This window comes from Chiloscyllium plagiosum, chromosome 19 (assembly GCF_004010195.1).
Source record: "Chiloscyllium plagiosum isolate BGI_BamShark_2017 chromosome 19, ASM401019v2, whole genome shotgun sequence".
NCBI lineage: Eukaryota > Metazoa > Chordata > Chondrichthyes > Orectolobiformes > Hemiscylliidae > Chiloscyllium > Chiloscyllium plagiosum.
The window spans coordinates 57,243,410-57,259,800 of NC_057728.1; the positions used below are offsets into that span (position 1 = coordinate 57,243,410).

At 39.0% G+C, this 16,391-nt stretch overlaps 1 protein-coding gene across 3 annotated transcripts in view; it reads right to left on the reverse strand.

Moving 5' to 3' along the window:
• mon2 (MON2 homolog, regulator of endosome-to-Golgi trafficking) overlaps positions 1 to 16,391 on the reverse strand; it is a 127,518-nt gene that overhangs the window by 21,430 nt on the left and 89,697 nt on the right. For all 3 annotated transcript variants that reach the window (XM_043709976.1, XM_043709975.1, XM_043709974.1), the window contains 7 exons: positions 14,269 to 14,379; positions 12,896 to 13,071; positions 11,438 to 11,600; positions 9,185 to 9,478; positions 7,635 to 7,833; positions 6,906 to 7,522; positions 2,894 to 3,037 (listed from right to left, as the gene is read on the reverse strand). In XM_043709976.1, the coding sequence (XP_043565911.1) occupies positions 2,894 to 3,037; positions 6,906 to 7,522; positions 7,635 to 7,833; positions 9,185 to 9,478; positions 11,438 to 11,600; positions 12,896 to 13,071; positions 14,269 to 14,379 (1,704 nt within the window). The remainder of the gene's footprint in view (positions 1 to 2,893; positions 3,038 to 6,905; positions 7,523 to 7,634; positions 7,834 to 9,184; positions 9,479 to 11,437; positions 11,601 to 12,895; positions 13,072 to 14,268; positions 14,380 to 16,391) is intronic.

Below are 16,391 nucleotides of genomic sequence, written 5' to 3' on the forward strand. Positions count from 1 at the left end.
CTGCTGCGCTGTTCCAGCAACACATTTTCAGCTTTGTTTAATTAAACATCTTTTAATGATGTATTAAGTATAACTCCAACTCCAACAAAAATATTATCAAAGTTATCAATTTATCCTTTGCTAAAATATGTAGACTTCATTCTTAAGAAGGGCACAGACAATGTCAAGAATCTCAAATATGATGCTTTTCTCGTTTAAGTAATGGTTAGGCCATATGCTGCAACCAATAAGAATGGCACCATGATAAAAATGATGAGTAATGAAATTAGTTTGTTTTAAATGGAATTAGTTCAGAGAACCTAAAGACACCTGAATGGAAATGACATAGTCCTATAGCATTAGTTTTGGGAGAATTCAAATAAGAGTTTGCACAGCATAACAATTAACTCAGGCAGACAGAAACAGATTGATGAGCACAAAAAAGACGAATAAAAGGAGAATCATACAGTCGTAGCTGAAAAAAAATGCTCAAACGCTACACTGTTCGAGTTCTACTACATTTTAGGATGAAAGATTTCTGAAGATTCCAGGTACATTTATTGTGTCATCTCTGACTCGGTTGGTAGAACTCTCACCTTTGTACCAGAAGGTTGTTGATGTAAGTCCCACTCCAGGCACAAAGCTCTGGACTGATATTCCAGTGCAATACTGAGGGAGTTCTACACCATATGAGGTGCCATCCTTCAGTTCGGACATTAAACTGAGGTGCAAGTTATCCCTGCAAATTGATGTAAAAGCATTGCACGGCACTGTTGTGATAAAGAACAGGGTGATCGCCTCCAGTGTCCTGGCCAAGATTTATCCCTCAATCAACATCAAAAGAAAATCTGATTATCATATTGCTGTTTGGAGAAGCTTGCTGTGCATAAATTGGCTGCTGCATTTTGTATATTACAAGAGTCACCACATTTATATTATGAAGGGCAATGTACAAATGGAAGTCTTTTTTTTCTTTTGCTTTACTACTTAAGTCATGTGGTCCAGAAAGCATAAAGACAATACTAGCCTCAACCTGGCATCATTAATTTTAGTTGTTGTGTTTTGGAAATCCTATTCATCACCACTCTTGGGTTAACAGCGATGTTTATTTAAAACTTATTGAAGTAGTGACCTTCAGAGTCTATACATTTGGGAAACTTTTCCTCAAGTCAAATATTTAAGACAAATTACAGAGTCAAAGGTGTCAGAAAATGAACAACAGGAGAAGAAGGCTGAAAGGGAAAGAGGTAAAATATATCTGTAGTCGAGAGATGGGACACAGGTTTAATTATAAACGTGAACTCTGCATGCCTGGTTGCACTGGCACTGGGACACACAACAGTCTGTATGGCACTGTGCAAGACTTGTTCTGTAATAAATGTGTGTACACATTCACACAATTTCTAGATAGATAGATGTCAACAGGTTCACAAACTAAATTTTAAAGGAAACATTGCTATTGATGCAAAAAGGCTCAATACACCAGTGAGCATAGGTTTTCTGATGTGGGTTTGATGCTTTTGTTTTGATTACCAAGAATAATTCAAAAAACTTAAAAATCTCCCTGTTGAATAATAGTGATTATTTCTCTCAGCACAACAAATTATATCTAATTGCTGCCCCAGAGTTTGACTTGAAAATGTTAACAATTTCTGTAAAAACATTATTGTTCTCCTTTACATGACAATAGCTTGCTAATTCAATTTATAGTTAACACAAGAACAAAACAAAACAATGCCTTAAGCTTTCTAGCTGTATGTGTTCACAAGTCTAATACTGCGACACGTTATTCACTGATATAGTATTGATAATTTGGCACAATCTTCAGTTTACATTTTAAGGAAAGAACTGGTAGCAGTTACATTTCATAATGTCACATTTTGCACTTCAAATGCCCAACAGAGTTTGATATTAATTTTTGGCAACTGGCATAGATTTAGAAAGCTGAAACTATTCAATTTAGCTAAAGCAAAAGCACTATCAGCTGAGGTGGTCAATATTGGTTCATGTCCAATTACTTAGCACTGTATAAAATCTCACTAGCCTGCAAAGGAGTAAATGGGCTTTTCATCCAAATGTGAGACTTACCTCATACATCACTCATTTCCTCCTCCAACCAGTTTAAACACTTTTACAACTCTCTTAGATACTGCACAGCAACTTCTGAAAATTCATGTATGTTTCAGCGTACTGGCCACATGTCTGCAATCATATTGGTTCACTGTTGATTTTCTCTTCATGTAATATTTTGTGCTATAGCTATTTCACAGGTGTAGGTAGCCTCTCAAGTAACACAGCCAGATGAACGTGTTGTAGTCTATTGTGCCAAAGGCATGACAGGCACTTCAAATGGCATCTAATGCCCACATATTTGAACATCCCAATTAAGGTGGGAAAAGGGCTCACCTGACAGTGCTCCCAAATGTAATAATTGGCCAATTTTCACTTGCCTACCCCAAACTAATTCTGCTCTTCAATCAACTCAGTTGAGGCTAACCATCTCAGCGAACATTGGTGATGTCTGAGTATACTGGGCACGTGCTTACAAAAGACTGGTGATCACAACTGCAAGTCTTGGCCTGCAATGTTTTTTTGAACTGCATGCTACATGCACCTACTCACTCAATGCAAGCTTTTAAAAAAAAACCTTGTTATCAGCTATCATCCTCTTTTCATTTTGTTTGCCCTGAATAAATAACAGAGGCGTAAAGAATGCATTATCGGGTTCAAGTCTGCCAGATTCAAAACTAAACAGACAAAGCAAATGTGGTTGAGACCAAGTTTTTTCTATGAAACACTAAAACTAAACAGCAGAGGATTTTATTGTAATGCATTCATTGTGATTGTACATTCTGAGCGACCACAATTACAAAAGATAAGTGTATTTTCTGAACACAAGTATTTGCCTGATTACCTGATTAAACTTTGCATTTGCTATATTTTTTGTTTCTAGTTTTCCATATGTTGGTGCCTTGCAGGAAAACTCGACAAATGAGAGCAACTGGTCAAAGATTGCTGGGTACATGATCTGCATGTCTTCTGGCCCTACGCAAAGTGCCTAAATCAGGAGAGAAACAAGTTAGGAGGATGTCAACAGAAAATCAAATACATCATTTCACCTATGTTGTTTACTCTATTTCATTCGTGGACGCAGACATAATTGGCAAAGAGACTGGCAATTAATGTCCATCCTAACTGCCATGAAGTAGCTTGTGGGTTCCTTTCTTGATCAGAAACATTTTGTGGGGTCTGCTTTTTAGGGTATGACAGAATGGAATGGCTTGCTAGGCAATTTCAAAAAGTTATGTGAACTATACTGGTGTGAGTCACAAATTAGCTCATTAACAAAAGCTTTACTTCAATCAAGGACATAAGCGAAACAGGTAGCTGTTTATAATGACTTTATAATGGCTTCATGTTCACTTTTACCAACAGCAGATTGTTATGTTTCTAGCTTTAAAAAATAACTTCAAATTTTCAAACTGCCATGAGGAGATCTGGTTCATGGCTGTTAAATGTTAGCTCAACCCTCTGCATTATAATGCAAATTAACAGTAGTTAAGTGTCAAACAGAATTAACAGAGATAATATTTAACAAAGAGGTTGCAACCAGAAAGAAAAATAAATTATACTTTCCATACAAGTCTCTGTTTGTACAGTGGGGAGAAAGTGAGGTCTGCAGATGCTGGAGATCAAAGTTGAAACTTTATTGCTGGAACAGCACAGCAGGTCAGGCAGCATCCAGGGAACAAGAGATTCGACGTTTCGGGCACAGGCCTGAAGAAGGGCCTGTGCCCGAAACGTCGAATCTCCTGTTCCCTGGATGCTGCCTGACCTGCTGTGCTGTTCCAGCAATAAAGTTTCAACTCTGTTTGTACAGTGACAACTGAACTTTATGAACCCATTACTAAATTAGAATGGCTCTGGATCTTTTGTTTGCTCTCATGGGCAGTAATATGTACTTCATGAATACTCTTGGCACAAATTCTGTAATTTTCCTTCTTTATCCATCCCCAATGAGTTAGTCACAGAGTCATTGAGATGTACAGCATGGAAACAAACCATTTGGTTGAACTTGCCCATGCCTACCAGATATCTTAACCTAATCTAGTTCCATTTGCCAGCACTTGGCCCATATCCTTCTAAATCCTTCCTATTCATAAACCAATCCAGATACTTTTTAAATACTGTAATTGTACCAGCCTCCATCATTTCCTCTGGAAGCTCATTCCGTACATGCACCATTCTCTGTGTGAAAAGGTTGCCCCTTAGGTTTCTTTTATTTCTTTCCCCTTTCACGCTAAACCTATGCCCTCTAGTTCTGTATTCCCCCACTCCAGGGAAAAGACATTGTCCATTTATCCTATCTATGCCCCCCATGATTTCATAAACCTCTATAAGGTCAGCCCTCAGCCTTCGATGCTCCAGGGAAAACAGCCCCAACTTATTCAGCCTCTCCCTATAGCTCAAATCCTCCAACCCTTGCAACATCCTTTTAAATCTTTTCTGAACCCTTTCAAGTTTCAAAACATCCTTTTGAGAGGAAGGAGACCAGAATTGCACAAGTGGCCTAACCAACGTCCTGTGCAGCCACAGCATGACCTCCCAAATCCTATACTCAATGATCTGACCGATTAAGGAAAGCATACCAAATGCCTTCTTCATTATCCTATCTACCTGCAACTCCACTGTTAAGGAACTATGAATGCACATTCCAAGATCTCTTTGTTGAACAACACTGCCCAGGACCGTACTATTAGGCATATAAGACTTGCTCTGATTTGCTTTTCCAAAATGCAGCACCTCGCATTTACCTAAATTAAACTCCATTTGCCACTCCTCAGCCCATTGATCAAGACCCTGTTGTACTCCGAGGTAACCTTCATCACCGTCCACTACATCTCCAATTTTGGTGTCATCTGCAAACTTACTAGCTACACCTCCTATGTTCACATCCAAATCATTTATATAAATGATGAAAAGGAGTGGACCCAGCACCGATCCTTGTGGCACTCCACTGGTCATAGGGCTCCAGTCTGAAAAGCAACCCTCCACCACCACTCCATTTTCTACCTTCGAGCCAGTTCTGTATCCAAATGGCTAGCTCTCCCTGTATTTCATGAGATCTAACCTTGCTAACCAGTTTCCAATGGGGAATCTTAGCAAACGCCTTACTAAAGTCCATACAGATCATGTCTACCACTCTGCCCTACAATAGAAACACTCCACTTACGCCAATTTATCTTCTTTTAGCACATGAAGAATACAAAAATATCATTCCACAGACTGCACCAGCCCCGGGTTCTGCACCCAAAATGGCCGTGATTCACTTGTGACAGTAAATGCTGGGTGGCATTTCTAAAGGCCAGGTGATTCGTTCACTGATTTCAGCTAACTCATTCTACATCTAGGGGTTGAATCTGGAACCTTACTAATTTCCACCTTCAGTTACTCATTGTTTAAATTTGTTTAGCTGTTAAGGACACTATGTGGTAGTAACAATTAATGACCTTCAAACACAATATTTCCTTCTCTAGTCCTTTTGTGAACAGTCAAACTTTAGATTATTGCTTCAAAAATGTACTTGGGCAAGGAACAGTCAGCAGGCTTTTATGTGAAAGTGAAATGATACCATAAGAGAATAGAGGTGCTGTTTATTCTGTGAAGATCAGTCCCCATGAGGTCAATTTTGAACCTCATTTTCAATCCATGAATTTGCAAACGAAATACAATTAAAAACAGACATTTCCAAAAGTAAATGCACACATTTCACTTAAGTTATACCAGTATTTCAACACTCATGAATTCAAGGCTAACAACTGTTTTCTTTACTTTCTCAAAACAGTGAGGACAAACAGGTCTTCATCCTCTTCCCTTTTTTTTAAATCAATTCTACTGTTCCCAAGCATGTCCACAAATAGATTTTAAGCAGAGATCACTGGAAAGCAGTTAGGAAAGGAATCTTTGCTTGCCCCTCAACCGGAGGGGAGATAAACCATGAAGCCGATTCTTATTGTTGCCCAGACTGGTGAGACAACTTCATTTTCTGAACAAACTGCAACTTCCACACTCTAATAATACACCAAGTCTGTCCACTGAACCAGGAGGTCAGTGAAGACTTAGACACTTATACTGTAAGCTACAGCTTGTCAAGTGGAAAAACTGGTCAGCTTTCCCTCTCTTAATCACTATAATCTCATATAACAGAGAGACAGATGGAGTGAAAACAAGACCAATTTCAAGTTCTTTGAAGAATGCAGTTCAAAAGTCTGAGGTTCATTTATTAAAGATGCACTAGAATACCATAAATAATTTCAACTGGTAACCTGAGCACTGCAGACTAACATGCCAAACATATGGCCCCTTGAGATACTTAACACAGGAATCTTTGTAGGTCACAACATTACAACAATATACAAAATCTATGTAAATAATTCTGCCATTTATTACCAATTTATAAAATATTAAAGTTGTACTTATTGCAAATGTCTTGAATACTTGGTCAGTGACTGATAAAAATTTCCATAGTCCTACAGTACTTGATGGTGGTTTAATTGAGGGTCACCACATCTCAGGCGAGGGGAAAGGTTGGGAAGGACAGACCTTCATGGTAACCTCAGCTGATGCAGGAATTAACCCAAACGCTGTTACAACTAATCTTTATGCTAAGTATTTCTAACTGTTAAATCATTTAATGGATCAACTACAATCCCAGTCAAAACTGTTCTTACAACCTGTTTGTTTTACTTATTGGTGGACCAAAAAAAAACTTTGCCTTGGTATAACCTCTCTCATTAAGTGACATACTAGACTGATACTTGTACGTTCATGGAATGTATTTACACATCAGGTTTACAATGGGTGTTTTTGTTACAGACTCTATTATCATTTCTACACCTTTATACAGTGCATTAAATTGTTCATACCTTCTGTAGGACATCTAGACTTATCAGCACTGCTTCCTGAAGACTAGTCAGCACTGCTTCAGTATAGGATGGTAGAATGAATGGAGAGGCATCCGAGCTGATTGGAACTGACACAGAACTATGGAGTATCACACCCAATTTCTTCAGGTCCTCCATGCTGAAGCCAGACTTGATGTGCTGGTACAGAGCCGGGAAGATCTGCACAAGTGCTGTGAGGAATGGCTGACTTGGAATGAAGAACACCTTATCACAGGTAGTTGGTGGTTTTGTGCTTTCCAAACCTATCTTGTACCAGGTATTCCATGCAGCCCACCATAGGGCAGAATCCTCAATCTCATCTACTGCTGCATTCAGTTCAGCTCCATTAAATCTTCCCAGTTTTTCTCCCAGCGAATCTGTCCTGGATAAGGTTCTAGGTGGGGGTATCAGCGGTCCCACAAAAACTGGCATATTAACACCAGACAGACCTTCTGACTTGTCAGAATCTTTTACAGGGGTCACAATTTGTAAAATTTCCTGACAGCTCTTCAGAGCTGCCAGTGAAACTTCGTTGTTCTTGCTCAGTGCAGCTGACTGGATGTGATCCAACAATACATCCCAGGCTTTTGAAAAGTCCCCTGAAAAAAAAAATCAAAAGGGACATTATTGATAGGTTCCAAGGTTTTCAGCTACACAACACTAAAAACAATATAGACACACACTTTGAGAGATCTGGGTACATAACAATACCTAAAGATTGCAGTAAGTTTCTCCTGGTGTTAAATATTCTAGCCACTCCAGCCAATGTTAAAACCCATGTCTCTGCCCATTGTTTCTCAGCAGTGTCTCTCGAATGATGAATAAGAATATTTCCACCACCAGACTCTATCTTCTCTTTGTCAGCTGTTGTGGACGATTCTCTAACCCGATCCAAAAGGGGAAATAAAACCTAATATGGACAGAGAACAAACATGATTAAGTACAGATATCAGTCAGAATGAAATCCAGCTCAGAAAATCTAGAGCAAACTATACCTATATACAAGCAGCGTCACAAATTGAAATTGCTGGAAAAGCTCATCAGGTTGGGCTGCATTGTGGGCAGAAATCAGAGTTAATGCTTTGGATCCAGTGACCCTTCCTAAGCATATTGGAAAACTTCATTACTCATCTTGGAAGTTCATACTTTCTGCTGAATCTGACAACTTATTTTAAATGCACTCAATTTTTCTGGAAAGTAAGGCAGATTTTTGTCGAAAGGAAATTCTAACGTCATAGCAGTTTCTTTAGGGTTTCTCTTATTGGATAGTTTCAGGGTGAAACATACATTTCCACAGCTTGCAAAAAAACACTTTTCTCACGAACACAGCAAGAAACTGCAGAAGCTGAAGATCTCAAATAAAAATAGAAAGAAATGTTGACTAGAAACATTAACTCTCTTTCTCTCTATGGCTGCCAGGCCTACTTAGTTTCTCCAGCACTTTCTACTTTAATTACTAAACATTCTAGTCTTAAGTTGCTATTGTACACTAACATTTGCAACACTACTTGATTAATAGAGCTGCCTAAATACACTTGGATATCAAGGTGCTCAGGAAAGAAAGGAGATATATGTATTAAGGAGAACACTATGCCAGACAGAAAGAATGTCAAGGGCCAAGGAATGAAACATTGGAGGTATCATTACATTTCTGGCTATATTCTATCCCCACACAAAGATTCAGAAGTTCATTTATTGCCTTTTGAATTTTGTGTTTCCAGACTGAAATATTATAGAGTTTAAAAAAAAGAAAAGCTTATGACTCAGCTTAGAACATTCAGTTGTTTTTTTTTAAAGAGAAAGTTTGTGAGATAATTCAGACTGCATGCCATTTACAATTTAATAAGGTCTGATTTAATCTCAATGGAGTTGGGAGTCTTACTCGTCTGAAATTTGGAAACGGTAGGGATATTGAACAGGGAGACAGAGGACCAGAATGAAAGGCAGGGGGCACCACTGCGACTCAGTGTGGATCTGAGCTGAGGGGCAGCGATGTCTGAGAAGGAGGTTTCAAGTCCAAGAAGCTGCTCCAAATTGAAAGTATCAGTGATCAGAGTACAAGTCAAGATAAAGGCAGGAAAAGAAACAGAGGGACACAGCATGGCAGGAGGAGCAATTTATGAAAGTGAATAAAGGAAAAATGTGAAGCTGAGATGTGAAACTGTTATTCAGCTAGAATCCTTGAAATGAAGGTGCCATGTGGCCCAGCAGACCTGGAACATAAACCAGTAAAAATAATTATTTTCTGGCTTGTTCAGTACCTTCCACAACACCGTATGCCAGGTGGCATGCTGTAATAAAGTACCATGTGCACCAACTGTGGAGAACAAGGTCTGTCCTCCACTCTTCCGGACAGCTGGCCTTGGATCCACACACAGTTCTCCCAGCTTTGAGTAAAGGCACAACCAGAGACAGTCAAATGGTGGAGCAGGATGGAATGGTCGGTTTAAAGGGACTCCCTTCTCCTCTGCCTGTTTCCGCAGCAGAGCTTCTTCCTTGTCTAGTTCCTTCTCGATGGTCTCTCCTCGTTGGAAAAAATAGTCTGAGATGTTCCACTGAGGAAAAACACACAAAGGATGTTCAAAAGACTAAAAAATGTTGTAAAAATAACTGATTATCCTGCAAACCAGAGACTTACAGAATTCTAAAAATCTGAAGAATACATTCTTGGTTTGCTTGCTAGGCTGGTGTGTTGTCATGCATGAGCGAGCAAACAACAACCACATCCACAACTCGAGCTACAAATCTTTGCAAAAACCTTAAAATATTCTGATGGAATCTCAAACTGTGGTGAAAATCAAAATATGTTATAACACTGATTTTTGTTTAACAAAGTGCCTTTCTTGTGAGATACAATATAAATAATTTTAAATGTATAATTCTAACATGGAAACAATAATTGCAGTTCAGTGTCAAAGAATCTAGTTCATTTACAGTTGATTTTGTAATAGAATAAAGCTCAAAGTTGTTAACAAACTGCAAGCATTAAATAAGTAACAATCTTTAAAATGAAAAAAGCCAAAATTAAATCCTTATAATCAATTGAATTTTGAGACAGAATCGTGTGATCAGGATATGAAAATGAATCCAATAAGATAGTAAGTGGAGACTATTCTCAGCTGTACCTGATCAAATATGAAACTTGACAAGATTAACAGCTCCTAGTACAGAAAGCAACAGGAACTTAACTGGCAGTTACTGATTAAATGATAAACTACAAACATTAAACCAGATATTTACTAGGTTGCAATGTTTGGAAGAAAAGGCGATCACCACTGCTTAAAAGTAATGGCTTAGTATCATTAAGTTATCATTTAATTATTGTTTTAAAAATGAATAGTTTTAGTAATTTGTGATGTGATAAATTGCAATACAGTACCTTAGAAAGCTAATTTTTTAAAAATCTTATTCAACCAACACAAGTTCATCCTAACTGAATTTAAAATATACTGTGAAGCACAGTGGACAACCTCAAACTCGCATCTCTCTCATTCTGTCAGCCTTTATATAGAGTGAATGAATTGTCAATTAGAGACAATCATTTGCTGTGAACTGCATCAAACCACAGTCATTTCATTGAAGAGCTGACATTGACTTTGACTGTTTTAGCTACACTGAAATGGAGGCTACAAAGTTTGGAGTGCTGCATGGGAAAAAGCATTCACAGCACAGAAACAGATCATTTTGGTGTGATGTTTATACTCCATACAAGCTTCTATCAGCCCACCACCATGGGCCCCATCAACAGATACTTCTGTCAGCCCACTACCATGATCCCCATCAATAGATCCTTCTAACTCTTCACTTTTACATCAAGTGTTCTATGCTGTGCAATTTTGAGTCACGTTGAGGGACGAAGTTCTTACATTTGCGGATGATACGAAAGTCAGTGGAGTTGTTGACAGTGAGGAAGGATGTGTCAGGTTACAGCGGGATATAGATAAGCTGCAGAGCTGGGCAGAAAGGTGGCAAATGGAGTTCAATGTGGGTAAGTGTGAGGTGATTCACTTTGGTATGAGTAACAAGGAAGGATGTGGTGGCACTGGAACGGGTGCAGAGGAGGTTTACCAGGATGTTGCCTGGTATGGTAGGAAGATCGTATGAGGAAAGGCTGAGGCACTTGGGGCTGTTTTCATTGGAGAAAAGAAAGTTTAGGGGTGACTTGATAGAGGTGTACAAGATGATGAGGGGTTTAGATAGGGTTGACCATGAGAACCTTTTTCCATGTATGGAGTCAACTATTAGGAGGGGGCATAGCTTTAAATTAAGGGGTGATAGGTATAGGACAGATTTAGGGGTAGATTCTTTACTCAGCGAGTCACGAGTTCATGGAATGCCCTGCCAGTAGCAGTGGTGGACTCTCCCTCTTTATGGGCATTTAAATGGGCATTGGATAGGCATATGGAGGATAGTGGGCTAGTGTAGGTTAGGTGGGCTTGGATCGGCGCAACATCGAGGGTCAAAGGGCCTGTACTGCGCTGTATTTTTCTATGTTCTATGTGATAACAACTTACCAAAAGACCTATTGATGTCAAACTAATGTTCAGCTCTTGATTCTGAAGCCCAAAGCTGCCAGCTACATCCACAACAATCTGAAGACAGGTGCTGGGCATGGTGGGTAGAAAATCAGTCACCACTAATTGCAAGCATTGGAATGCTGTACGGATTAGAGATTCACTGCAAAAAGGAGGAATAATATCTATTAATCCAGTGTAACCATTCCAGCAGTGGAGGGAGAACACTTCGGAAAATATTTAATCACAATAAAAACTGTGACTGAAAAACCTGCCCTAATTAAATTTATACATTAATTACATCTGCACCCTCTAGAAGTATTCTTATGGATTAAAAAGTATTAAATCAGTCTCATGCTTCATTAAGTCAAGTTCAGAAATAAAATAGGTGCATTTTCAATTTCTGAAGCCTTTTCAACAGCAAATAGCATTTTTAAAGTTCCTTTTAATATACTAAATATCCAAGGTGCTTTGCAGGAATGGAACCAAATTATAGGACAAGTGACTAAATTCCTGATCAAGTGTTTGGCTCTTTTCAATAAAATGCACCAGAATATATTAGAACGGCATATAGCAGACAATGTTTCCAACATTAAGAATGCAAACAAAATTAACATTAGATACTTTTTTCTTAACAGTAGTCACTTTCTCTAGACCAGTTTCAGATTTCTGCAGTTTCATAAATATTACACTATCTGTTTTCAGAAGTATTTCACTTGGATAACTTGATTTTTAAAAAAATGCATTCTAACAGCTACTGCAAAGGAACCAAGGATAGAAACTGATTTGGAAGTTCATACATGTAACCAAACAATGATAGCTGACATGCGTCTGAGCAAAGTATACACTTAGAGAGTTATTTACAGCAGGAGGCCAATCAAGACCAGACCAACCCCTGCAGAGAAATCCAGTCAGTACCACAGCTCTGCTTGATCTTGAAGTACTGCAGTTTATTTTCTCAAGTGCTCATCTAATTTATTTCTGAGATCGTTGATTGTTTCCACACGCACCATCTCTAAGCAATTACCAGGTCATTCACATGGACTACGTAAAACAAGTTCCTCCTCACTTTACCTCCTGCATCTCTTGCCAAAGTCTTAAATCTGTTTCTCTTGCAGCTTGTACGATCAGCTCAGAGGAACAATTTTTTCTTATATTTCTTATAAAACCTCAATCTTGTATATTTTGAACAAAACTCCTTTAAACTTATCTGCTCCAAGAACAACCCTTGCTTTTCCATAAGACCATAAGACATAGGAGCGGAAGTAAGGCCATTCGGCCCATCGAGTCCACTCCACTAAGTCCTACTACCTCTGTTTCTGCATATTCATTAGAACTCAGCCATTAAGATCATATTAACTCTTCATAGTCGTATGCTGGTATGAAGAGGAAATTCAAACACAAATTTATAATGTTTGGAAACCAAGATACAACAAAGCAAAAACAGCTGTTACTGACCCTTGGTCATTTCGAATTGCTTCTATGACTCCCAGCACCAATGGCCAGCCAGGCCCCAGGCTGTCTCCTTCATTCTGCAAGATCTGAAGCACGCACTCCAATTGTTTCTGTCGGATGTCAGAGTGCACAATATTGGACAGTTCCTTCAGTGGATTCAGCAGCAACAACTGCAGCCTCTGTGAAGAAATTCAAAACCAAGTTTAGGGCAAACAAAGTCAAAACACCAAGAAGAAATAAGACCTTTCAAAGAACCAAACTTCTCGAGTAAATTATTTGTGCAAAGAAGTACAGAGAATCTTTTACATGAATATCAAAAATTCAATAGCTTAAGAGCTAAGTTTCAATGACAAAATTGAAAAAGAAACTCTGGCCAAGAACAAAAGGGTAAACTGTTCATTTTAATTAGGAAGAAAACGAAAAGTGAGCAAGATTTGTAAGTTATCACCTGAAGGTGATATGTTGACATAGAGGTCCACAAAATTTGGTTATTCTCTGGTTTAGTGTCACATAATAGTTCAGACAATTATTATTGCACGGCTATTTATCTGAACGAGGAACTACAGCTTAGGTTGTCCCTGATTTCATTTAGGACCTGGTGTTCAGTGGTACCCACTGCATCAACCAAAAGATTTTGCAAGAACAATTACGGCAATAGCTAAAGAAATCTGAGTTGTGCATGCATTAAAATTCCATTGCTGAATTTTGACAAAATTTGCAGTACACCGATGACTTGCTACATATTTGCAACAGATCAACAGTAACATTTGCGCTTAAAGAGGTTGGTCATTGCTGAAGAATATTCCTGCTCTCTTGTCACTGGGCCTAAACTGGTTATAAATCAACTAAATTTAAATAAAGCAAATTTTATGGGTCACAGAAACCACTTAAATTTTCTGCCTTAAATGCTTTTGCTCGGCAAATTGAAAACATGTTTTTCACCATCAGTCACAGACATTTGTTCAGAAATGACTCCTTAAGGCAAAGGATGTTCAAAAATCATCACAAAACCATAAAAGATTTGAGGGAGGCAGTTTTGAAGCTAATGATTGCATTGCAAGTTAAAGGGCTAATCACAGCAGGACCTCTTTGCAATCTGCCCCAGGTCTTATAACCAATCAGAGATGGTTTTCCTCCTGCAACCTGTGCTACTTCATTACACTTGGTTGAAATGACAAATTTCCAGTGGGAATGGATTTGCTCTGCGATCAGTTAAGGAGTTCTTCCATAAATAAGAAGTGAAACAAGAGCACCATGAGCACCACAATGGATTGCTATTAGGCCTCAGGCAAAATACATCTCTTCTATCCTCTAGTCAATGGAATGTTTGAGTGAATGGGTTGTAAAATCAATTCCTGTCGGATTGATGAACTAACCTGATTTTGAGATAGTGGTGGATCATGTTTAAATGACAACCCAGCTTTTATCAGAGAAGTCACAGCTTCTGCTCCCCACTCCCGCATCCTGGCATTTGGGTGCTGGCACACCTGTGAACCAAACGGGAAAAAAAGCACTTAGGTATAGAGTAGGAGCCAAATGTTTTAGGGAATGGAAATGAAAAATTATGGAATGCACTTTGACCTCACAAATAAGTTATTTGAAAAGGAAAATAAAATCCAACAGATTCTGAAGTAAAATCTGTTCTTGAACAGTTTGATACCTTAGATGCAAATCAACAAGCTATCAAATTTACAAAACTAAACCTGAGGCCTAGCACATTGGATCACAAACTCTGTAACACCCACACTCCCCACAACAATCTCCACAGACTACTACAACCAGGTGCCTCTCTCCACCAATTTAACATCTGAAAATATATAAGCAAAATTATTTTGATCATATGTGCCATCACAATTCTCAAGCGTATTTAACGATGAAAGTAGCTGCTTTTCATTAAACTAATGATTTCCAATAACATATCAGCAAGAACAAATATTAAACACTACATTGTTCACCTATTGTAACTTTCAGTCCCATCTAAGATTTTGCATCTGCAAAAGTACCATACTGTAATTAATACTATCTGGCTTGTACAACCAATATACATTGACTTCACCACTGAAGTTCCCAGAAGGAAGTTGCAAACTCGATATGAAATTTAAAGAACCTCCATAACTTAATTAAATTCAGGAGTGACCAGTCAACACCACTTTCGTTGATTGCATTCCATCAATGGCGTAAATGTAGCCGGAATATAGAATCACATCTTATACTGACATGACATCAAAATGAAGGCGGGGCTCCAGGGAAAGAGTGAACTTTGCTCCAACACAGGGATGAACTGTGCCTCAACAATGCAAGTGGAAACCATTCTTCGCCAAAACTAATCTTAAAAAAGTTAACACTCAAAACAAACAAGTGCTACCATCAATAGCAGCAGAGATGTGGAGAAACAGATTGGGAAACAGATTTTGGAAAGGTGCAGAAGCCACAGGGTAGTAGTCATGGGCGATTTCAACTTCCCAAATATTGATTGGAACCTCTTTAGATCAAGTAGAATTGGACGGGGCGGTGTTTGTGCAGTGTGTCCAGGAAGCTTTTCTAACTCAGTATGTAGATTGTCCGACCAGAGGGGAGGCCATATTAGATTTGGTACTTGGTAACGAACCGGGACAAGTGATGGGCTTGTTAGTGGGTGAGCATTTCGGTGATAGTGACCACAATTCTGTGACTTTCACCTTGGTTATGGAGAGAGATAAGTGCATGCAACAGGGCAGGTTTTACAATTGGGGGAAAGGTAAATACTTTGCTGCAAGACAGAATCTGAGAAGCATAAATTGGGAGCATAGGCTGTCAGGGAAGGATGTCGTTGAAATGTGGAACTTTTTCAAGGAACAGATACGACGTGTCCTTGATATGTATGTACCTGTCAGGCAGGAAAGAGATGGACATGTGAGGGAACCTTGGTTGACGAGGGAGGTTGAATGTCTTGTAAGGAGGAAGGAGGCGGCTTACATAAGGTTGAGGAAACAAAGTTCAGATAGAGCGTTGGAGGGATACAGGATAGCCAGAAGGGAGCTGAAGAAAGGGATTAGGAGAGCTAAGAGAGGGCATGAAAAATCTTTGGCGGGTAGGATCAAGGATAACCCCAAGGCCTTTTATGCGTATGTGAGAAACATGAGAATGACGAGAACGAGGGTAAGCCCAATCAAGGACAGTAGTGGGAGACTGTATATTGAGTCAGAAGAGATAGGAGAGGTCTTGAATGAGTACTTTGCTTCAATATTTACAGATGAGAGGGACCGTATTGTTGAAGAGGAGAGTATAAAACGGACTGGTAAGCTAGAGGAAATACTTGTTAGGAAGGAAGATGTGTTGGGCATTTTGAAAAACTTGAGGATAGACAAGTCCCCCAGGCCTGACGGGATATATCCTAGGATTATGTGGGAAGCAAGAGAGGAAATTGCAGAACCATTGGCAATGATCTTTTCCTTTTCACTGTCAATGGGGGTGGTGCCAGGGGACTGGAGAGTGGCAAATGTTGTGCCCCTGTTCAAAA